The sequence below is a fragment of the Suricata suricatta genome, chromosome 13 (genome assembly GCF_006229205.1).
Source record: "Suricata suricatta isolate VVHF042 chromosome 13, meerkat_22Aug2017_6uvM2_HiC, whole genome shotgun sequence".
In the NCBI taxonomy this organism is placed as follows: Eukaryota; Metazoa; Chordata; class Mammalia; order Carnivora; family Herpestidae; genus Suricata; species Suricata suricatta.
Genome location: NC_043712.1, coordinates 7,339,349 through 7,362,422, shown reverse-complemented (window position 1 = coordinate 7,362,422; position 23,074 = coordinate 7,339,349). Strand labels below are relative to the sequence as shown.

Sequence of the window (23,074 nt, the reverse complement as noted above, 5' to 3'; positions counted from 1 at the left end):
GGGGGGGGGGTGGGGGGGGGTGAGAACCTGGAAAACGGAAAATTTCCCCCTGGCTCTGTTGCCTGGGTTGATTTCCACAGATCACACCTGATGCCTGTCAGGCAGGTGCTACAGTTTAATGGGTGTGGCGCCTTCAACCAGCTATTGAAGCCCTAAGGGGAGATAAATAGCATCTCCACTCTCATCCCCAGTGTAGACTCTCCTGAGGCTGGACCAGCCACCTTCCTGGCTGGGTGACGCTCGGCATACCCTTTCTTCCTTCAGGGCTCCTTCTCTTCCCCACCTGGGTGCTTCAAGCAGCTCTTCTTTGGGTCAGAATGTGGCATCCCGATCCTCAGGATTGGGCATGGAACCCCCAGGGATTCCTGGTTCTAATTCCTCCGGTTCTGGGACCCCAGCTTTCTGTGGTTTTGCTCCTGACTTCTCTCACCCCCACCCCCCGGTCCCCCAATTTAGGGACCAGTCTGGCAGTGGACTTCATTGGAGGGAATGAGGGCAAAGGCCCAGGTGTAGGCTGTGAAACCCGAACTGTGGGAACTCGAAGCTTCTCCCGTTAGTCTTTAGTGGAGGAACCTGCTTTGCCTTGTCGCTCCTGGGTGGGGCTGAACTGCCTCAGGCTCCCATCTCTGCCAGAGCTGGCAAGATGCCACTTTTCTCCTACACGTGCCTAACCTCTAGGCGGGGGCGACAGGGCTGGCATCGGTAGGCTTGGTGTCCTGGCTTGGCCACTGATGCCCTGGGGTCCCTGTGTTTCTGTGGACCCCTGGTTAGTCTTAACCTGCTTCCTGGGGACTGTGATTGGCAGGATGCCGTGCGCACATTGAACACCCTGCAGACCAATGCCGGGTACCTGGAGCAGGTGAAGCGCCAGCGGGGTGACCCTCAGACACAGCTGGAAGCCATGAAGCTGTTCTTGGCCCGGAGTGGGCTGCAGGTAAGGTGGGAAGGTCTGTGACCGTGCCCCCCCGCCCCACCCCCTTTCCAGAAGGCTTGTGGCTGAGATGGTTGTCTGCGTGTCTCAGGTGGAAGACTTGGACCAGCTGAACATCATTCACGTCACTGGGACCAAGGGGAAGGTGAGAGATGGGCTCAGGGGTCGGCTGTTTACTTGATGGGGTGGTAGGGTCCCGGCTGCCCAAACCTTTCCTTTCCTTTCTAGGGTTCCACTTGTGCCTTTACCGAACGTATTCTCCGAAGCTATGGCCTGAAGACAGGATTCTTTAGGTACTGAGGTGTGGAGACATGTGGGACCCCTTAGCTCCAGGCGGGGGGGCGGGGAGAGGCAGTGTCTGGAACCGGCTGGCAGGAACTCGGCTTCCTGTCTCTCTGCCCAGCGTTGCTTTAGTCAGTGACCATTCCACATTCCATGAGCATTTAACATATTGTCCACCTTTATGGCAGTCTTTCATTTTTGTGGTGAAACAAATTTGGGAGAGGGGGCAGGGACTTGAATGTGTAAACTAAATACATAGTTTTTTCAGGTATCCCTTTATTAACTTGACTTCCATTACAGCTTTTATTTTCTTTGTTAAAATTTTTTAATGTTTTATTTATATTTGATAGAGCATGAGAGGGGGAGGGGCAGAGAGAGAGGGAGACACAATCAGAAGCAGGCTCCAGGCTCTGAGCTGTCAGCACCGAGCCCAATGCGGGGCTTGAACCCATGAACGTGAGATCATGACCTGAGCTGAAGTCGGAGGCTTAACCAACTGAGCCACCCAGGCGCCCCTATTTAATTTTATTTATTAAAAATTTTTTTTCCAATGTTTATTTTTTGAGAGAGAGAGGGAGTGGGGGAGGGGCAGAGAGAGAAAGGGAGACACAGAATCAGAATTAGGCTCCAGCCTCTGAGCTGTCAGCATAGAGCCTGACACGGGGCTTGAACTCATGAACCCTGAGATCATGACCTGAGCCAAAGTCAGACGCTTAACTGACAGAGCCACTTAGGTGCCCTTCCACATACAGCTTCTAAATCACAGAGAAATATTTGTCAATTCAGACGTCTTTGCAGTAAGGAGCAGAAAGCCTGGCTTGGAAGGGTATTAAGTGATGAGGTCGTTTCTGCAGTCCGAGCCTCGGGTTCCCTTCGCTCGGCCTGCCTTAGCTGCTGCTTTGCCCTTGAGTTAGCACCTCCTCGTGCTTGCACTCAGGCACCCAAACTCACCCAGGGGACGGGGTGCGGACCAGACGTGGGCCCATCTTCCCTGGGCTGCAGACGCCCCTCCATAGCTGGTCACTGTAAAGCAGCGGGATTAATGTGATGCTTAATTGCTCAGAATTTGCTCCTTGGGTTGGGAGCACTTAAGATTTTTGCTTCCTGTTATTTTGCCAGTTCCATCAAGTAACATCCTGTAAGTATCTGAAATCAGCTGACTGAGGTCATATTTTCTTTCCACGTTTGTTTAAAAGAAACACAGAGAAAGATTCATAATATGAGAGAGGCTTGGGGGATTCAGCTATGAGCTGACAGTCTCTCTTATACAATAATGTTTGGGCGCCTGGGTGGCTTCGTCAGTTAAGTGACTGACTGCGGCTCAGGTCAGGATCTCACAGTTTGTGCGTTCGAGCCCCATGTCGAGCTCTGTGCTGACCGCTTGGAGCCTGGAGCCTGCCTCAGATTCTGTGTCTCCCTCTCTCTCTGCCCCTCTCCTGCTCACACACACACACTCTCTCTCTCAAAAGTAAACATTAAAACAATTAAAAATAAATAATTTTGGGGGTACCAACCCCGGCCTTTGACTTTGGCCCTTGTAGCCTTGTGGGCCAGCCTGGCGGTGCATATTGAGCACCCAGGTGGGGCCTTGCCCGTGAGGGCCGGAGGATGGACATTGCGGGGACAGATCTCAGCAGTGACTGATGGGTGTGTGGTGGGGAGAGCTCAGGGAGCTGCTGGAACCCCCGAGCCCATGCCCGATCAGCCGGGTGGGGAGTCCTTCCTCCTTTCTGGAGGAGGCGGCCATCTCAGTGAAGACCTGTGGAGTGAGCCGGGTTGGGGGAGGGGAGGGCTGGAGGAACTCAGAATAGGCCGGGGGGGGGGGGGCGCCAGGCACAGGGAACTGTTGGGATGTGGGAGAGGTGATATACAGGCCAGTGGCGTCGGGCCCAGTAGGGCCCGGGAGGCTGGGTGAGGAGCCTGGGACCCTGGCGGGCAGAGGGAAGTCCTAGAGGGTATCAGCGGGGCAGTGACCCGGGGAAGACAGGCGTGAGGGGCTCGGATGGGAGTCCCGATGACGACAGGTGTCCCGGCAGCTCTCCCCACCTGGTGCAGGTGCGGGAGCGGATCCGCATCAACGGGCAGCCCATAAGCCCTGAGCTCTTCACCAAGCACTTCTGGCACCTCTACCACCGGCTGGAGGAGACAAAGGTGCCCATGCAGGAGGGCTGGTGGGTGGGCGGGCGGGCTCACAGGGGAAGGGGTGCTGGAGAGACCCGGAGGGTGCTGTATGTTGTGGGACCCCATCTCCCCGGAGCAGAGGTGGCAGGGCCCCGGGCTGAATGTTCTCATCCGCAGGACGGCAGCAGCTGTGTCTCCATGCCCGCCTACTTCCGCTTCCTCACACTCATGGCCTTCCATGTCTTCCTCCAGGAGAAGGCACGTGCCCCCCGCCCCCCGGGAATCCTGTGTCTGAGGCCCTGGGGGAGGGGCATCTCAGCAGGCTGGGGGCCCTGGGTCCCTGACATGCTGTCTGGTCTTCTGCAGGTGGACCTGGCAGTGGTGGAAGTGGGCATTGGTGGTGCTTATGACTGTACCAACATCATCAGGTAAGGGCAGCTGCTTGGGGAGAAGGACGGCGGCCATGAGCCCAGAGCCAGGGCAGCCCGGTCATGGCCCTTCTTGTCTTCTGCAGGAAGCCTACGGTGTGCGGCATCTCCTCTCTCGGCATCGACCACACCAGCATTCTGGGGGAAACGGTGGAGGAGATCGCGTGGCAGAAAGGGGGCATCTTCAAGGTGACCAAGCAGCCCTGGGGCGGGGAGGGACATGACGATCCGGGCCTGGCCCTCAAGGCCCAGGGAAGTGGGGCTGGGGCAGGGTGATGTGTGTCTTGACTCAGGGTAAGGTCTGGGCATCAGTGGGGCTCTGGCCTTCATGTCCCCTTGAGGGGTTCCGTGGGCCCTCTGGACAGAGGCTAAGTGAGCTGCCCCTCACCGAGGACCCTCAGCAGCTCGTCTTACCCCTCCTTCCCCCGCTCCTTCCACAGCGTGGCGTCCCCGCCTTCACTGTGCTCCAGCCTGACGGTCCCCTGGCAGTGCTGAGGGACCGTGCCCAGCAGATCTCAGTGAGTCTGGGGGCACCAGGGGGTGGGGGTGGCAGCTGGCTGGGGAGGCACTTTAGCCCCTTGGGCCTCAGTTTGCCTGTCTGTGCAGTGAGGGGCAGCTGCTCATCCAGCTGGAGCCCGTCATGGTTCTTCAAGCAATAGGGCTTCGTGAGTTCAGGTGGACGGGGAGAAATGGGAGGGCCGACAGCATCCAGGAGGGCTTCCTGGCCAAGGCAGCTGCAGCAGCTCCCCTGACTGGCTGCCGCCCTTCTCGGTAGTGTCCTCTCTACCTGTGCCCACCACTGGAAGCCCTGGAGGAAGGGGGGCCGCCGCTGACCCTGGGCCTGGAGGGAGAGCACCAGCGGTCCAATGCCGCCTTGGCCTTGCAGCTGGCTCGCTGCTGGCTGCAGCAGAAGGACCACCGGGGTAGGCGGGCAGGGGACAGGTGGAGACTGCCTCTGAAGGTCCTGTGTGCACGCCATACCACTCAGTAGGCCCTTCTCCGCCTTCCCCCCCTACCCCCCATGCTCCTCAGGCCTCGGGGAGCTGAAGGCGTCCAGGCCCAGTCTCTTGCGGCAGATGCCCCTGGCGCCCGTGTTCCAGCCCACGACCCACATGCGGCATGGTGAGCTGGACCTTCTCGCCCAGCCAGGCCCCTTGGGATGTGTGAGTCTGCTGTTTGAGAGGCGGGGGCAGTTTGAGATGGCATCCAGGACAGAGGACTCTGAAGTCAGTCAGCTTCCCTGACTTAGTTTCATGGACCCTGAGCCTCCGTTTTCCCACCCGGCACACGAGGTGATGGTGGGGCCCATTGTGCAGTGACCTCAGCAGGGGCGAGGCCAGGGCCTGGCGGGTTTGGGACATTGTCCCCGGCCGGCGGTAGCTGCTGTTAGTGCCATCCTTGTCATCCCCGTGAGACCGTGAGCTTCTTGAATGGTGCTGTTGTCCGGCTTCTTGCTTCCCCCAAAACCTGCAGCACACAGTAGGTGCTCCTTGCAGCTAAACCCTGTTAGCAGATGATTTCAGTGTGCCCACTGTGTGCTGGGCCCCGTGTCAGGGCCGTGACTGCCCTGGAGCTAGGCAGATGCCTCTCGGCACACTTGTTCATTGGGCTCTCCGCTTGCAGTAATATGGGACTAATAGAGGGTAGTCCCCTCTCAGGTCTGTCTGGAAGATTCCATCAGATGAGGCACCCCCAAGAGCTGATCCTAGGGACTGGCACCTAACTCTCAGAGGCTCCCTGGCTCATCAGCTGCCCCCTCTGAGCAGCGGGGCGCCGCGGGTGGGTGGTGCGTGCGAGGACTAGGGTGGGAGACGGTCGCCTTGCCCCCTCCAGGGCTTCGGGACACGGAGTGGCTGGGCCGGACGCAGGTGCTGCGGCGCGGGCCCGTCACCTGGTACCTGGATGGCGCGCACACCGCCAGCAGCATGCAGGCCTGCGTGCGCTGGTTCCGTCAGGCGCTGCCCCGCCGCCCCAGGCCTGGCCGGTGAGCTTCCGACAGGTTGGGGGCAGGGCCGGGGCCTCAGGGGACTTGGTCAGGGTCAAGACTGGGCCAGTGGGGCAGGGCAGAGGGGCGGGACCTGGGGACGCTGCTGGTACTGGATCCTTGGGGAGGAGGGCAAGTTTCTGGAGGAAGGATGGGGCGGGGCCCCGCGGAGAATCATGGGAGCTACCTCTCTCTGATCTGCCTCTTCTCCCCTCTCCCAGTGGTCCTGAGGTACATGTCCTGCTTTTTAACTCCACGGGGGACCGGGATCCTGTGACCCTGCTGAAGCTGCTGCAGGTAAGGGGCGGGCCCGAGGGTGGGCGGCCGGCCGGCCCGCCCGCCCTCCTCCTGACTGTCACATCCCCCCAGTGCTGCCCTCCTCCCTGAGCCTCTGTTTCTTCAACTATAAATTGAGGTGCCCCTGAATTGAACTGAGGGTTTAACGTAAAAGCACCCACGTGTAGCCAAGTCTCGTCCCAGGTCACTGCCCTTGTCCCCTGGCGTCAGACTGAAGCCCAGAGGCAAACGAAAGACTAGGTAGTGGCCTAAGGTGTAAGCTCTGGACTCACTTGTCATGGCTCTTCAGACATTAGCGTGTGCCTCTGGACAGGAGTGGCATCTCACTGGGCTTCATTCAGCTTGCCTTTCCAGAAAATGGGTGCTACGAAGGTTACGTGCTTCCTGAGTGGGATTTCAGGACCTTCCCGGCTATAAGGCATGTAGGAGCCCTGCTCTGCCCGGGGAAGGTGAGGCTGCCCTCGGCTCTCAGGGCCCAAGTGGTTCCTGGGGATCACTTCTGTTTCACAGACCAGGAGGCTGAAGCTGATCACCTCTCTCAATGTGTAGACAGAGCCTTTCCCCGTGCTGGACTTGAGGCCTGCTCGGTAGCTGGCTGATCTTCAGCAAGCGCCTTGCCTCTATTTCCCCATCTGTACGGTGGAGTCCTGCCGCCCAGGCCACAGGCCTGCGGGCGATATGGAGGCAGACGGACCACTGGGTTTATACAGCATCATACCAGCTCAGCTGGGGCGAGGGCATCTCCAGATGTGGGGATGCGTGGGGCCCGGGACCTGGTGGCCAGGCACCCTCTCAGGGCTCTGACCTAAGTTTTTCCTGTTGGCTTTCTAGCCCTGTCAGTTTGACTATGCTGTTTTCTGCCCTAACCTGACAGAGGTCTCAACTGCCGGCAATGCAGGTAAGAGGTGACAGACCACCTGCTGACAGTTTTGCAATCTGTGGGTGTATGCTGGCATTTTTTTTTTTAACGAAGTAGCAAATGTGTGTGCAGCTTGTCTGGAGGGTGGGTACCGTTTTCTGAAGATGCTGTTCCAGATAGGTCTATCTAAGTACCGTGGGTCACATTAAAAAACAAACGGGAATGGTGTAAAAAAACAGAGCTGGGGAGAGTTCAGGAATCTGCATTTCTGCTTGTGCTGACCCACGTGAAGGCAACGAGACTGGGGGTGCGGGTAGATGCACCCAGGGGGTAAAAGCCTCTGCCCCTTAGTTTCTGAATATCATTGTGCGTCGTGAGGACCGATGATGCGTGCACGGGGCCTGGCATTCAGCAGGTGCGCACAGCACGTCTCCCTTGTCCCTCCCCCGCAACCCTGGGCCCCTTGCTGATGTGCCCATCCTGGTGCCCGGCAGACCAGCAGAACTTCATGGTGACGCTGGACCAGGTGTTGCTCCGCTGCCTCGCGCACCAGGAGCACTGGAGCGGCCTGGAGGAGGAGCGGCCCGGCCCGGAGCCCGGTGAGCCTGCGTCCCTGCCGCTGGCTCCCCACGCACCCAAGACCCATAGCGCCAGCTCCCTCGTCTTCAGCTGCATCTCCCATGCCCTGCAGTGGATCAGCCAAGGCCGGGACCCCGTCTTTCAGCCACCCGGTCCCCCACCGGGCCTCCTCGCCCACCCTGTGGCCAGCAGCGGGGCCAGCGTGCTCCGGGAGGCTGCCGCCATCCACGTGCTGGTCACAGGCAGCCTGCACCTGGTGGGCGGTGTCCTCAAGCTGCTGGAGCCCGCCCTGTCCCAGTAGCCCGGGCAGTGGGGGCAGAAGTGGGGCGTCGCCCGCGCTTGCCCTGCATCTCTCCGTGAACTGCTTCATGAGGTGCCTTTTGTGTGTGGCTTACCTAGACTGGCCCGGGGACCCGGGCTTTGGGCGGCAAGATAGAGGGCCGGAGGTGGGAGGCAGGGACGGGGACGTCCTCTGTGTCTGAGCCTAGGGTGTCTCCGGCCTCTTCTTCCTCCCGGCTGAGACAGCTAGAGGGTTTCCTGGTTCTCCGCTGTCCGGGCTAGGCCTGACCACGCAGCCCACCTCCCCTCCGACCCGGCCTGCTTCCTGGCTCAGGCTTAGCTTCTTGTATGAGCCGCTTGACCAGGCCTGGGGTCCTGTTGGGTGCTCGTTGATAGCTTTCCCCCTTCTAGTGGCCTTCTGGGAAAAAGAGCTCCTGCACTGGGATCCCCTAGGGACAGAGGATGGCTGGAGTCAATTAAAGCCTTTAACTTTTTTTTAAAGAAACAGCAAAATGTTTGCCTCTTGATTTCTAGTTCCCTCAGCACACGACAGGGGCATGGGGGCTGCAGCTGGTACAGGAACTGGATTGTGGAAGAGCCCACAGTGGCCTGGGACGAGCCCCTCCCTCCGAGCCCCAGGTGGGTGGCTGAAATGAGACCACTGGACGATGTCCATCGGCCACAGGCCAGGCACGGCTTTGGAGACCTCCCCCCATCGCCCTTGTTACAGCTGAGGGGGCCATGGCTGGCTTAAAGCCAGGGGGCGTGCCCACAGCCAGTTAAGTGGCGGGAGCAGGAACTGAACCCAGAGCTGTCTCCTCCCCACCGTGTCTGGTTTCCCACCCTTTGCCGAGCCCAGCACTCATTTCATGGTCTAATTTATTGGTGGTGCGTATACTCAGGGGCAGGTCCAGGCCAGACAGTTGGGACAGTCCCCGTCTAATGCCTGTCTTGGGGGGGGTCTCCATGTGACAGTTGCAGGGAGGAGCTAGGCTCCCCTGTTCCCAGGCTGGGCACCCCCAGGCTTCTTTTCCTTGCCAGAGTAGTGCCAGTCCAGGCGTGGAGGCCGCCGGGAGCAGGTCCGGGGGCTCTGGGCGGGCCTGGGTGAGTCTATTTCTCCCCTCCCACCTAGCCCAGATCGCCAAGTGCTGGGTCCGGGTTCAAATTACAGGGACGCGGTTTCTACAACAGTGTGGACTTAGAGGGCAGTGGTCTCTCTCTCCGTGGTCCTGGGCGGCCGTACTTCAGGCCCACTGGGTTTGAAGGTTCGGTGGGGTGGGGGGACCCCAAGCTGTTCCAAGCTGGTGCCCCCGCTGGCAGCAGGCCTCTGCGAGGGAGGCAGCAGGGGTGAGTGCGGAGGGCACGGTCCATCCTTGGTCGAGTGCAGGGCTTGGGGTCCCGGGAGAAGTCCGTGGCCAGTGGTTCCCAGCTGGTGGCTGCTCAGTGTCTCTTGCTGGGCGAGGGCTGGCTCTGGGGCCCCCAGGTCTCCGGGCGGGGCACTACGCCATGCTGCTGGTGGAGCAGGGGGTGCTCTGGGTGCTCCCGATGCTGTGGTTGGTGCTACTGCTTTCTGAGGAGGCCGGGGCGGCCACCGCCACCACGGGCTCCCGCTTGCCAGGGGGACCTGGGGGCAGGGGCGGAGGTCAGGGCCCCGGCCAGGGCTCCCCGCTCCCCCAGAGGCTCCCCCGGGCTCCCCCAGGTCATGGTGGTGGAAGGGTCCTGAGCATTCACGGCGGGGGCCTAGGATACTCACGTGTATGCGAGTAGATGTACCAGAGAGCGGCGGTGAGCAGGGCCCCGATGAGGAAGGCGCCAAAGGTGATACCCAGCACGGCAGGCAGGACGAGGCCTTTGTCTGTGGGTGCAGGGGAAGGGTGGCTGCAGTCAGCGCTGCGGCCTCCTCCCCACCTCCCCTCCCCTGTTGTGCAGGCCGAGAACACAGATTGGCGGGGTGGGGGGGGAAGGTCCCAACTCTGTCACTGACCTGACTTCTCTGAACCTCAGTCTCCTCATCTAGCAAATGGATTCATCACACCCATGCCTGGCACTAAACCATGGTTGGTCTGACCATTCGCCCAGAGGGCCGTGCCTCTGCCTTCCAGGGCTGATGGAGATGCATTTTTAGGGAGACTGGATGCGACCATAGTAGCGATGGGCCAGGGCACTCCGCTCTTGTGTTTTCTCAAGCCTGGTTCCCTCCACACTCCTGCCTCCTGCGTGCCTATGGGCCGCTTCTTGGACCTTTGAGCTCCCATCTCTGCAGTAGGGTAATTAGCCCTGCTCTATTGGTTATGGGCTGGGGTTGCAGGCTCCATCCTAGCCCAGGTGGGGTGGCAAGGAAGCAGGTACGCCCTCCCCCCAACCTCTGTCCCCAGTGTCCGTGGCCTCTTCTGTCTGGTGGGGGCCTGGGCCCACAGGGACTTAACAAGGAGCCTGGAGGGTGCTGGGCTGAAGGGGCGTCCTCCACATGGGGGGCCTTAAGAAGGTGAGGCCAGCCCCATCCCAGTGTGCCTTCTGCCTCATTTGATTCCAGGACTCCCCCCTCCTCCCACACTCCCAGCAAGGCCAGCTAGCAAGCACGGACATTAGGAAGGTCTAAATGCCTGGGGTTTGGTCCATGGGGTAGTCAGGAGCAAAGGCTTTCTATCTAGAAGATGCAGTGTGGATCCTACTCTAGGCTTCTGGGGACCCTTCATGCCCTCCCAGGGCTGCCCTTTCTCCCCCCTGTGTGTGTCTGTGCCACACCCCTCGGGGCCATCCATCAGGTCCTACTCTAGCCTCAGCCACTGGAACCCTAAAGAGACTCACCAGGCAGGCCAGGGCTGACGATGTTCAGACGCATGGAGATAGTCCTGTGGACTTCCTGGAGGAGGAAGAGAGAGTGGTGAATGGATGGCACAGTCTATAGGAGGCAGATTCTGGGCTTGTTCCCTGGCTCTGTGACCCTGGCCTGTCACAGTGCACCCTGGGGCTTTGGTTCCCATCCCACCACTTTCTAGCGGGGAGCCTCTGGGTGAGTGCTGGGGACAGTGGTACTGAGGGAGGGTGGACAACCCTTGGCTGCTCCTGGGATGATCCCTGGGAGGCTCCTGACTCCCACGAGGATTGTGGGGTCACTCTTCCCTGCATCTGTGACCCTTGTCAACACCTGGGAGAGATGAGCCCGGTCGGCCCAGAGGCCCACTCAGAAGTGAGGCTTTCCTAGCTTCATACAACCAGAGAGGTTTCTAATCCTGGAGACCCTTCTGTGTGCCAGGGCCTCGGGATGTGTGTGTCCAGAGCTGTGTGTGCCTGAGAACAGGGATCCCCACTGGATGGTGAAGGAGAAAATCACAATTTGTGTGTCCTTCATCTTAACCCCTCTTTGCTGAGATGTGTTCAACGTAGTGGCATTGGTGACTGTACTACACGGAGAGAGAGGTGGATGGATGACTGGATGGGATGGTGAGAAGTATCGACTCATGAATGGGTGACTAGGTGGGAAAGGGGATGATGGCTAGATGACTGGGGGGATGCATGGATGGATGCTAGAAGGATGCATGGGAGGAAGAAAAGGAAGAATGGATGGATGTTGGAAGAAAAGGGAGGAAAAATGGTTGGATTGGGGAAAGGAAGAATGGCTGTTGGAAGGATGGTGAGGGAAGGAAAGATGGATAATACGGGAGGAGGGTGGTGAAGGAAGGAAGGAAAGATGTGCAGATGGATGGATGGAAGGATAGAAGGAAAGGTGGGAGGGCAGATGGTAGGTGGATGAACTGGACGGAAGGATGGATGCTGGAAGGGAGGCCAGACCGATGGATGGATGGAAGAAAGGAATGAAGGATGGATGGATAGATGGAAGAAAGGATGGTTGGATGAATGGTGGAAGGATCCATGGGAGCACCAGATGGGAAATATGAAGCGTGGATAGAAGGAAGGATGGACGGGGGCAGCAGCAAATCCTACTCATGTCCCGGATACAGCAAAGCCAGCAGAAGGCAGTAGGGTGGCACACAGAGTACCCTTGGCCGCCAGAAGCCACATGCCAGTCTGGTCACGCCCCTTGCCAGCTGCTCCCACATCATGAGCCGTCACATCCCTTCCTGGAAACCCCGGACCCGAAGCCGCCCTTGAAGCTGGGCTTGGCTCAGGCTCCACTCACCAGGGACCAAGTCTTCTGGCGCAGGGCGATGGTGCAGCTGAGGGTGCCGGTCGTGGGTGTGGGCACCATGTAGCCACGGAGGAGGAAGCTGAAGCGCACGTCACCACCAGGGCCTGGGGACAGCAGGCTTACACAGCTGCCCTTGGGTGCCTGGCTCTGGATGAGCTCCACGGTGTCCGCGTCCGGCCCCAAATCCAGGTTGCAGCTGTCCAGCTGGAGCATGAGCTCAGGGATTGATGGGGACATGCTCACCTGCGGGGGAGGTGGGAGTGGGGGGACAGGGTCAGTTACTCACCCTCGGCTCTTGTGAAATAAGGTAGATTCATTATGGGCCCCCGCCCTGTGATAAGGGCAGTCCTGGGTCTGCCCTGAGCAAAGGAGGAGAAGACAGTCCCCTCGTCTCTCGCCCTCCACCAGGCACCGGGCTGGCTGCTGCCTCCGTCTGGGGAGTTCGGCGCACACCTGCTCTGTGGCCATGGTGGAAAGGAAGGCTCTGAGGGTCCCGGGAGTGGGCAGGCGGAGAGGTCAAGGCCGGTACCTGCACAAAGCCTTGTTGCCCCAGCTCGATGGTGCTGGAGGCCTGGAGGAAGTGTGGGCTGAGGAACAGGCCCAGCTGGAAGTGGAGGCCCTCCGTGCTGATGCAGTGCACCTTTTTCTGTGGGAGACAGGAGCGGGGCATGGTCAGTCTGGGAGGCACCCGGCTAGGAAGGTAAGGGGCGGGGCTGGGAGCAGGAGCCACGGTCCCAAGTTGCTGCCTGACCCTGATTGTCATCTTTAAGCAACAAAAAACAAAGCTAATATTTATCAGGAACTTGCTCTGTGCCCGGCCTTTGTGAGCGGTTTGCCATGTGTCTGCTCAGTGACTGTTCATAAGCACCCCCGTGGGGGAGGTGCTTTCTTGTGCCCCTGTTTACAGACATGACTTCTGGGCCCAGAAAGCTTAGTGGATTTGCACGAGGCCACACAGCCAGTATGTACTAGAACACTGACCAGAGAGGCAGAGAATGTAACCGTAAACAGTACTGCTCCTGTTGGCACAGAAGGGGAGACTGAGGCAAGATAACGTGGCTTGCCAGGACCGGGGCCTGAGTTTTCTGAGGTCTGTTCCCTCCCAGCAGGAAGAGGCACCAGGACCCTGAACCAGATGGGTCAGCATGGCAACCCTCCATCTCACCCGTTGTGGTGATGAACTTGACAAGAGGTTGATGATCACCTGTAGGAAAAGAGCCAAGGTCAGAGCCACAAAGTACCCCCAGAGGGTACTTCCTCACCCAAACCACCCATTTTATGGATGGGAAGACTGAGGCAACCAGTGGCTAAGCTTGTCTTCCTACTGAGCACCACACCACTCTCTCCCAAAGGCCCTTCAACCTGGAAGATCAAGGAGACAGCAGCCAAGCTGGCCCAAGATGCCTTTCCTCCCTGCCCCAGTTCTTACCTCATTATTGACCACATTTTCTTTCACTTTCATGCCACAGCTGGAGTAGGGGCTGCGTAAGACAAACTGGTCGTCTCTGTCCTCAGCCTGGCAGCTGGGGTCCCAGAAGGTCAGGCTTGTGATGGTGCACTGCAGAGTCTGGCCCAGGGTTGGAGTAGAGGGGGCACCGTCAGGAGACATGGGGCTCTGGGGCCTGCCCATCACACCCCAGCACCAAGGATTGACATAACCCAAGGTTCCCAAATCAGCCTCTCCTCCCCTCTTCATTTTTCTTAGATCTTCTCATACCATTTAAGTCTTAATACTTTCCCTGGGGCTCAGTTCATTAAGTATCTGACTCTTGATTTTGGCTCAGGTCATGATCCCAGGGTTGAAGGATCGTGGTCCGTATCAGGTTCTGTGCTGAGCGTGGAACCTGCTTGGGACTCTCTCTCCCTCTCCTCACCCTTCCCCTACTTGTGCACACGTACACTCTCTCAAAGTAGATAAACATAAAAAAAGAGAGCTCACTCTCTCTCTTTCAAGAAACAAACATTTAAAAAATTAAAAAGGAGACTAATACTTGTCCTGAACTACACTCACTTTTGCACTTAGCCTTGTCCTAAACATACTATGACATCATGAGCTTGATTACTATTTTTCTTCTAATATATATAATCTGAATAAATGCAGAACTATTAAAATTTAAAACTTCATTTGAGTTCTACATAAAATCATTGCCCGCAACCCCAGGGGCATGGAGATCCCGCCAACATAATCCAGTCTCAGAACCCTAGACTCTTAGACCTGGGGTTGGCAAGTTTTTTCTATAAAGGGCCAGATAATAAATGGGTTTTGTGGGCCATGAGCTCTGTTTTAATTACCAAACTTTGCCATCATAGCCTGGAAGCAGCTAGATATATGAATGAATGATATGGTTGTGTGCTAATAATACTTTATTTATAGAGACACAGAGGACCGCAGTTTGCCATTTCCTGTCTTAGAAGAACCAATCTTAGAATTTTTCAGTCACACTCTTAGGATCAAAGAATCTCAGTCTTAGAGACGAGTGCGCTGATGGAGATCCCACTCGAATCCAGCTCGCTCACATCTACTCCAGAACGCCACTCCTGACTGCCACTGCCCCCCAGGTGCCCAGAGCCACCTGTGGAGATCACAGCCCATCAAATAAAAATGACTCTGCGTCAAGCTGCAGTGACTCATTGGCCTGGAATGCAAATTCTGCACACGGACCACATTTCATAAATCAACAGAGGGTCGACTGCTCTGTGTTGGAGTAAAGTCATTCTGTTCAGACCCTTTTGTTTGTGTTTTGTTCTATATGGATGCTGTACTCGGAAAACGTGCAGGGTTTTTTTTTTTTTTTTGTATTTTTAACAAATGGCATCATTCTGTCCACACTGTAGCTTAGTTTTTGTACTGAACAATAAATCATATATTTATGTTTCTAGATCTAGATCTAGCACAATTCTTTATAACTATAGTGTAACATTCCAATGAGTGATGGAATCATGGGGTACTCATCCAGACCCGTTGGACTGGGCAGCAGTAATGCCAGCCAGATGGAGGCAGAGGGGGACAAGAGGGGGGCAGTGGAGAGGTAACGATTCATATCATCCTTGTACGCCATAGCCCCCCGGATTCCCACATGGACTTCACTACAGATGTGTCCTTCTCAAAATCCCCGAGACCATAGATGATTTGTCAAGGCCCTGGCAAAGATTTCCTGCCTCAGGCCGGAAGAAATCGAGGGGAAATGGGCAGCTAGGATGTCCCAATGTTTTTTAATGTACAAAAACAGGGGTGCCTGAGGGGTCTCAGTTGATCAAGCATCTAACTCTTAATTTCGGCTCAGGTCTTGATCTCACAGTTTGTGAGTTTGAGCCTCACATTGGGCTCTGCACTGATGGCACAGAGCCTGCTTGGGATTCTCTCTCCCTCTCTCTCTGCCTGTAACCTGCTTGTGCCCTCTTTCTCTCTCAAAATAAACAAACTTAAAAAAAAAAAAAACCTTAAAATGTCCCAAAACACAAAAATCACTATAGCCAAAATGTGGAACAAAATTATTTCAAATAAAAATGATGGACAAAGGGCCCCCTTTTCAAAATGTAAAATGCTTATATAAAAATCACGAAGAAAAATACTGAACCACTTTGATTAAGAGCCTTAGGTCACATGGAGCCAGGCCCATACTACTAATCAAAGAATTATAAATGGAAATGAGATGGAATACGTGTCTCACCTCTCACGGGCAAAGGTTTCTGTCATTTTAAAAATTCTATTTCTTTTTTTATTTTTATTTTTTAAGGAAGCCCTATGCCCAACATGGGGATTCAACTCCCGACCCCAAGCTTGAGAGTCACATGCTCCACCAACTAAGCCAGCCAGGTGCCCTGGCAAAGGCGGGGTTTTTTTTGTTGTTGTTGTTGTTTGTTTGTTTTCTTAAAACAAATCATAGTCTGGAGAGAGAGTCGAAGGGCTCCCCTAAATCAGCAGTGAAAACTGGAATCATCTTTTGGAAAGTGGGTTGGCAACATGTATCAAAACTTACAGAATATTCAATCATTCTGACCCAGCAATCTCACTAATGTGGAAATCTATGCTAAGAAAATAATCCTATATAAAGAATGCACAAAGATATTTTCTGCACATTTATAACGTTGCACAGTTGTAAGCAATCTAAACGTCTAACAAGGGAGGAGGAGTTAATTATGTAGTGTCCGCGTGATGGGTTATGTACTTATTAAAGTGATACTAAGTACATAGGTCAAAGTTCCAAAAATACATGCAGTGAGTTAGCAGGAGGCAGATAAGTACACTGGACAGGATTACAGCATGCAAGAAATCCCCGGAGAACATATTCCAGATAAACACACTAAAATATGGATAGCCACTGTCTTTGGGCAGGAAGATTGAGATTTTCTTTTCTAGTTTTTCACATTAAAAGAAAATTCAGTGTTATTTTTATAGTAAGTACCCTGTTTTTCAATCTGTATGAAGATTATGCCGTATAAGATATTTCATTAAATGACCCCCTCCCCCAGCTCAGCCTGCATTTAGGATTAATTAATGATGACTATCTAGTATCTGCTTTTTTTTTTTTTAATGTTTGTATTTATTTTAGAGAGACAGAGGGAGCGTGAGCAGGGGAGGGTCAGAGAGAGAGAGAGGGACACAGAATCTGAAGCAGGTTCCAGGCTCTGAGCTGTCAGCACAGAGCCCAGAGTGGGACTTGAACCCAAGGATGCAACATCATGACTTGAGCCAAAGTCGGCCACTTAACCGACGGAGCCACCCAGGCGCTCAGGACTCCAAGATTCTTGGCCTAAAGGAACAACCAGCTACCTATGCCCCTACCTGGGGCTGGGGTGGGGGTTTCCCTTACCGAGATGAGATCTTTCTTGAGTACCAGGGTCATGATGCCTTCGGAACACTTGGGCTGGATCAGGGACAGGAGCAGCTCCTGGTTGCAGCTCTCCTTGGGAGGGGTGGTCTGGACGGGTGCGGGAGAGGTCTGCAGCCCGCCACCTGCAGGGCGGCAGAGGCCGGCAGTGAGCCCTCCCTGTGTGCCAGGCACCAAGTGCTTCCGCACCCAGCTGCTCTCACTGCCCTCATGCGGGGGTCCAGGAAGATGGCGCCTGGGGGCTGCTGACATGACTGCCCTGCTCACACAGTGGCCAGTGGCACTTAACCGTCCTGGGGCCACTGATCCAAGGAGAGGGCAGGGAAAGGGAAGACGGTGCTCACCGCAGCTGTGGGCCTGCAGTGAGACGACGTTGGCCACTGGGAGCTCCACGAAGGATGCTACCACGCTGGCATTGAGTCTCCGGGCCTCCCCGAGCAGGCCTTGGGGTGTATCTGGGAGCACGAAGCCATGAATGTTCTTCTCTGGAAAGATCTTGATGGAATATTCACCGGTGGTCTATAAAGAGAGCAGAGAGCCACGGGCACGGTTAGGGAGCACCTGGCCCAGTAGGGTGCCGCAGGCCAGCCGGGGTTATGGCAGGCCTCTGCCACTGTCCTTTGCTCCTGTGGTTTCCTCTGTTTGGGCCACCTCCCCTCATCTACTGGCTGCCAGTACCCGCTTGGGGTTTGCTTCACCAGGAAACGTCCCTGACCCTGTGGACTGGGGTAGGGGCCTCCCTAGGGGATGATGGACAGCTTTATGGAGGAGGTGCCATCCGGGCAGAGGCCTGAAGGAAGAACGGTAGGGCAGAGAGGAAGAGGGGGGATGTGTGAAGGCTCAGGGCTGGGGTGCTGATGCGAGGAGTTTGGGTTTTCTCTTTGGAGAGCCCTGCCGAGCCCTGCGCAGGGCTGTCTGGGTCGTGGAGCAAGACTCACCCAGATCTGCATGTTGTGGTTGGAGTCGATGAGCCAGGACACGTAGGGCGGACCTTGCAGGATAAGGATAGCGTCTGGATCCCCTGAAGCACAACTCAGTTCCACCTTCACGGTCACTGTCCGGGGCCTGCGGGGAGACAGACCCCGGCGTCAGCACAGGGCAGGAATACGGGGTTGGACGGGACCTGATGGAGATTGGCCAGGAGGGGATGAGGCCTGAGGTCTGGTGGGCAGCGATTGAGGGCTTTTACCAGGTCTCAGTAGGTCTGCGGGGTGGGCGTGGGAGTAGGCGGGGCTTGGGGCCATGGGGGCGGGGCCCAGAGATAAAGTGGTAGAAATAGCCTACCTAGCCAGGGGGTGGGGCTTGGTGTGGGCGGGGCCGGGGTCAGCCACGCTTACCTGGCCTCGGTGCCAACGTGCGGCAAGACCCTCAGGATGTGTGCTTCCTTGTGGCCAGGCACACCTTCCAAACGACAGCCCCGGACAGGGGCCCGAGTGAGCGGCCTCCACTCGAGCGTGTGGCCCATGTCCATGAGGAGTTCCAGACTGCAGGAGGACGGTGCCCCTGGGGCTGTGGGGACAAGCTCACCTCAGTTCTCTCCTGCAGCAGCCTGGCACTACTACACAGTAAAGGTGGGGTGGGGAGGATGGCAGAGCGAAGAAGCGGGGGGGTGCCTGGGAGGACCAGGGTTCAAACCTCCCCTCTACCACTTTACTGCCAGGCGACCAGAGGCAAGTCCCCTGGCCTGTTGCCTCATCTGTCAACACAGGGTTAATAAAGGCATGAACCCATGGCACCTGGTAGGGGTGCAGCCCGGCAAAGCCAGCACATCACCTGTTTTCTTTCTTACGGGATTTACCATGACGTGAAATTATGGGATGTATTCCCCCTTGCACATGTTTACTGTCATCTCCTCACCACAGTGTTGGCTCCAGGACCGCAGGATCTGGGTCTGTCTGCACAGGCTCCCCAGATGCCTAGCATAGGTCTGAGCACACAGTAGATGCGCAATAAATAATATAAATGTGCTGCTTTCTAGGTCAAAATTTAGTGTCCCCACAGAGCACTGACTTGCTATATGTGACCTGGGGCAAATCACAGGCCGTTTTGGAGCCTTAGTGCCCACATCTGAGGAATGGGTCAGAGGAAATTCACTTTTTTTTTTTTCAGAGCTGAGTCCTGAGTCCAGAGAGATTGCCGGGGTTGGGGGGAGGAGCTGACCTTGGTCCAGACGGAGGAGGATGCTTTGAGGGTCGGTCAGCTCAGCGATAGATGCAGTGGGGCCCTTTGTTTCTGCCCAGTCGAGGAGCTGATTCCTGGTGGTGAAGGGCGGCAGCTGCGTGGTGTTGATTCCTGGGTGCCCTTGGAAGATGACCATTTTGGGGTCCTGGGAAGACACGTGGGGGCTCAGGGTGCTGCTCCTGGGCCTGAGCCTCCTCTGTTCCATTCAGGACGTTGGGAGGTAGGTAATTTGGGGAGGCAGGGCTGAGACTACTGAGGCCGATGGCTCTGAAGCCCCCTGGCTAGCCCCCTCCCCAGAGCCAGATCTGTCCCATCTCCCTCCCATACCTGGCATGCTGGATGGACACGCAGCCATGTTCGGTCACCTGTCCAAACACCACCTCCCCATCCTTCCAGAGTTTTACTCATTCAACCCACTGGTGCGACATTCTGTGGCTAGGGTCTGAGGCACAGCGTCTGCCTCGCCTACCCCTGCATGGTGCCAGACACATAGTAGGCACTGAGAAATATTGGTCTGACTTTGTGCTAGGCCCTGGGCCCAGCACTGGGGATCCTGACGTGGCATATTTACCCAGATACCTAGCACACAGCAGGTGTTCCTGTGCAAGGGAAGGGACAAGGAAGGAAAGAAGAAACAGGCAAATAAATGAATGAATGAAAGATGAAGGAATTGTCCCTGCCTTGGGAGGGGGGTGTCTTACCACCCATAAGCTAGTCATGCCTCAAGTCATTTGAAACAACAGAAGACAGGAGGTGCCTGGGTGGCTCAGTCGATTAAGCGTCTGACTTCAACTTAGGTCATGATCTCACAGTTCGTGGGTTCAAGCCCTGCATCAGGCTCTGTGCTGACAGCTTAGAGCCTGGAGCCTGCTTCAGATTCTAGGTCTCCCTCTCTCTCTGCCCCTCCCCCACTTGCAGTCTGTGTGTGTGTCTCTCTCTCAAAAATAAACATTAAAACAATTTAAAAAAAAGAAACAACAGAAGACAGAGGATGTTATTTAATAGATGCAAGGGAACAAGACAGGTCTCTGGAGGGACAGGGATGAGAATCTGGGGGGCTCTCACACCTCACAGCCTCTACTGCCCATGCCTCAGAGGAGACCCTGGTGGGCCGGGGGAAGGAAGCAGGGAAGACTTCCTGGAAGAGGTGTTCTGTTGAAGCCAGAAGATTCAGAGGAAGCTGTTGGGGCCCCAGACTCAGAGAGTTCCTTTGCATTTCATCTCCAAAGCCAGGCGCATGGCTCTGAAGCAACACCACCATAAGGGCTTGAGGCTAGAGAGATACTAAGGGGGACTTCCTGGCAGTGGCAGAAGGCATAGAATGGTCCACCTAGAATAGAGCAGGACTGAAACAAGGGAACAAAGCAATGAGTGCCTGGGGAGGCCCCCAGCCCCCACGATGGAAGGGCTGGGGCAGTGGTTTAGAGCTGGAGGACAAGAGGGACTTTTACCTAGTCTGTCAGGGTCATCATCTGAGAAATGGGCATGTAACAGGGATTAAAGGGCAAGGCATTTGTCAATTGCCCTATGCCGGGTCAGACACAGAGGCCCAAGCCCCAACCCCGACTGGGGTCTCTCCGGGGGAGCCCCGCCGCTGTAGCTGGGCCTCCAGCAGCTTGACAGTGCCCCGCCCCTGTCCTGAGTATTCTTAGTTCCAGGGAGGAAGGTCTGGCCTGGCCGGAGCCAGCCACTAAGGCGACCTTCCTGCCAGGCGGGTGTGTTTTCGTGTTCCCTTCGTCACCCAGGGCCCTGCGTGCAGGGCCCAGGAATGGGAAGGGGAAGCGGTGGTGGGGGGGTGCAAGTCAAGGGGGGAGGAGGAGTGCTGGCTGGCCTGGCTCCCCGTGGGGCCTTGATTTACCCCACTGGGAACAGAGGGAAGTACCACAAGGGGCTGGTCGGTCTCTGCCCCTCCCGATTGGCCTCCACAGCGCCCTGGGCTTTCCCGCTGGCCCTCTCTCTCCCTCTGCTGTGCCTGCTGCGAGCCAGGGCACCTCGCCCCACCCCCAGCTTCTCTCCTGAGTCGTCTCCCAGGCAGCCCTGGATCTGGGTCCGTCTTGGTTCCCAGCTTCCCTCCTCCTCCTTTCTGTGGTTTCTCTGAGTGTCTGTCTGTCCCTCCCACAACATGCTGCCTCTGCCCAGTTCCATTTTTCTTTCTGTGTTTCTCTCCCCCATGTTATCTTTGCTGTCCACCCCCACCCCTGCCCTCTGCCTTCTCTGGCGGTAAACGGCAGCCCATCTGGGGCAGCCTTCCAGTAGGAGAGGCAGTGCCCACAGGACCCCCCCACCCCTGCTATGGGTCCCAGCCAGTTGACTCCTCTCTGGTGGGTGTGCCTGACACTTAAAGCTTGAGTTTTTAAAAAACATGTTTTCTCCAGTGGAGGCCGTGTTCCTTAGAGCAAATATTGCAAACTCAACAAAGTGTAAAGCACAAATAGCTCTCTCTCCAATCCTACTTCCCACCAGTAATGACTGGTAACGCCATTGTTAGGTTTCCCTTTCCTTTGTACATAAATATTTTCAGACCGGACTTGTAACTTCTTCAAAGACAGTGACAAGATGACTTTATGGGATGTCACTAATGCGATTCTGCCACCGGACAGGAGTGAAAACAGACGCAATGCGCGAGGATTAGAGTTGGCCAGGGTGGCCCATCAACCTGAGCCCCGTGTCTGGGTTTGGAGTCTTCACCCCAGACTCTGCTGCCTTTTGGGTTCGCTCCGTCAGGGCCCCCTGGGATTCGCCAGGCAGGTTCACCTGGTGAGTGATGATATCAGAATGAAAAAGAGAAGCGGGACAGCTGGGGCAGGAGAGCCCGGCCCACGGAGACGGACAGCGGGGCCTCAGCCCGGGACGGAGGTAACACTCACGAAGGCCAGGTTGAGCGGGATTCCGGGGGCCTGCAACCGCAAGAGCACGTTCTTGTTTGCACTGAGGATCAGGAGCACCTCTCGGGGCCAGGTGCCATTTTGCTTGGACTTCTGGATAGTCAGCTCCACCTGTGACACCTCCTAGGGTGGGGGCACGAGAGGGACACAGGCAGCTGTCAGGCTTGCACCGGCCGTGGTGAAACTCACTCACTGTCAGCTTCCCCACCTCTCCCCTCTCCCCGCCCCGCTGGGCCGCCCCTGCCTCCCAGAGCCCAGAACTGGGCCTGGCCTTCAGGAGATGCTCAGAAAGTATTCGCTGAATCAACGAAGGCAATTAGTCTCATGAAATCCAAAAAGATTTTTTAAAATGCAATAAGCCTGGGTGGCTCAGTTGGTTTGGCTCAGGTCATGATCTCACATTCGTGGGATCAAGCCCCGTGTGGGGCTCCGTGCTGACAGCTCAGAGCCTGGAGCCTGCTTCTGATTCTGTGTCTCCCCCTCTCTCTGCCCCTCCCCCTCTCATGCTCGATCTCTGTGTATCAAAACTAAGTAAAACATTAAAAAATCTTTTTAAAATAAAATGCAATAAGCCTGAACTTTATCCAGTAGTAGATCAAAGGTGGTTGTTTCTATTGAGCACCTGCTGTGTACCAGGCCTGCAAGAATCTGTGTGACTTAGTCCCTTGTGCCCTTTCTCTGCTCCTAGGCAGCAGTGTTGAGGCACCTACCCCTTCCCGGCTTGCAGTATTTCTGTTTGCCTTGCTATCTTAAAGTAGTAACATGCCCATATTTTTGTTGATATAATACCATCATTTGAATAGAATGTGAATTTGAAATCATTTGTCTTGAGAGGTGTCTACTGCATGAAAAGTTTTATTTTTTTAATTTTAGTTTTCTTATTAAAAATTTTTAAGTATTTATTTTTGAGACAGAGACAGAGTGTGAATGGGGGAGGGGCAGATAGAGGAGGAAACCAAATCTGAAGCAGGCTCCAGACTCTGAGCTGTTAGCACAAAGCCTGATGCAGGGCTTGAACCCATGAACCGTGAGATTATGACACTTAACCGACTGAGCCACCCAGGCACCCCAAAAAGTTTTAACTTATCATGGTGTATGCATTTAGAATGTTTTCATAATCCACATCCACGATACTTACAACAGCAACGATAATAATACTTAACACGTACATAGTGCTTAGCACGTGCCAGGACTGTTCTAAGTGCCTTACGTATGGACGTATCTACTCCTCCCAACCTTAAGAGGCAGGCACTTAATAGACGAGGA

General features: G+C 55.9%; 2 protein-coding genes across 4 annotated transcripts in view; one reads left to right on the top strand and one right to left on the bottom strand.

Annotated features, from left to right (window-relative positions):
- FPGS (folylpolyglutamate synthase) overlaps positions 1-8,267 on the top strand; it is an 8,880-nt gene extending 613 nt beyond the window's left edge. For both annotated transcript variants that reach the window (XM_029919547.1, XM_029919548.1), the window contains exons 2-15: positions 806-934; positions 1,023-1,076; positions 1,160-1,224; positions 3,250-3,364; positions 3,512-3,592; positions 3,701-3,762; positions 3,849-3,951; positions 4,203-4,280; positions 4,538-4,685; positions 4,795-4,884; positions 5,596-5,746; positions 5,968-6,043; positions 6,875-6,941; positions 7,397-8,267. In XM_029919547.1, the coding sequence (XP_029775407.1) occupies positions 806-934; positions 1,023-1,076; positions 1,160-1,224; positions 3,250-3,364; positions 3,512-3,592; positions 3,701-3,762; positions 3,849-3,951; positions 4,203-4,280; positions 4,538-4,685; positions 4,795-4,884; positions 5,596-5,746; positions 5,968-6,043; positions 6,875-6,941; positions 7,397-7,782 (1,605 nt within the window). In that variant the 3' untranslated portion in view covers positions 7,783-8,267. The remainder of the gene's footprint in view (positions 1-805; positions 935-1,022; positions 1,077-1,159; positions 1,225-3,249; positions 3,365-3,511; positions 3,593-3,700; positions 3,763-3,848; positions 3,952-4,202; positions 4,281-4,537; positions 4,686-4,794; positions 4,885-5,595; positions 5,747-5,967; positions 6,044-6,874; positions 6,942-7,396) is intronic.
- The window catches only part of ENG (endoglin), a 32,530-nt gene continuing 17,692 nt past the window's right edge, over positions 8,237-23,074 (bottom strand). For both annotated transcript variants that reach the window (XM_029919545.1, XM_029919546.1), the window contains exons 3-15: positions 21,791-21,931; positions 18,903-19,068; positions 18,080-18,251; positions 17,681-17,807; positions 17,087-17,261; positions 16,725-16,867; positions 13,340-13,477; positions 13,076-13,114; positions 12,440-12,556; positions 11,902-12,153; positions 10,569-10,623; positions 9,514-9,615; positions 8,237-9,384 (exon numbers count right to left, since the gene is read on the bottom strand). In XM_029919545.1, coding sequence (XP_029775405.1) covers positions 9,260-9,384; positions 9,514-9,615; positions 10,569-10,623; positions 11,902-12,153; positions 12,440-12,556; positions 13,076-13,114; positions 13,340-13,477; positions 16,725-16,867; positions 17,087-17,261; positions 17,681-17,807; positions 18,080-18,251; positions 18,903-19,068; positions 21,791-21,931 — 1,752 coding nt within the window. In that variant the 3' untranslated portion in view covers positions 8,237-9,259. The remainder of the gene's footprint in view (positions 9,385-9,513; positions 9,616-10,568; positions 10,624-11,901; positions 12,154-12,439; positions 12,557-13,075; positions 13,115-13,339; positions 13,478-16,724; positions 16,868-17,086; positions 17,262-17,680; positions 17,808-18,079; positions 18,252-18,902; positions 19,069-21,790; positions 21,932-23,074) is intronic.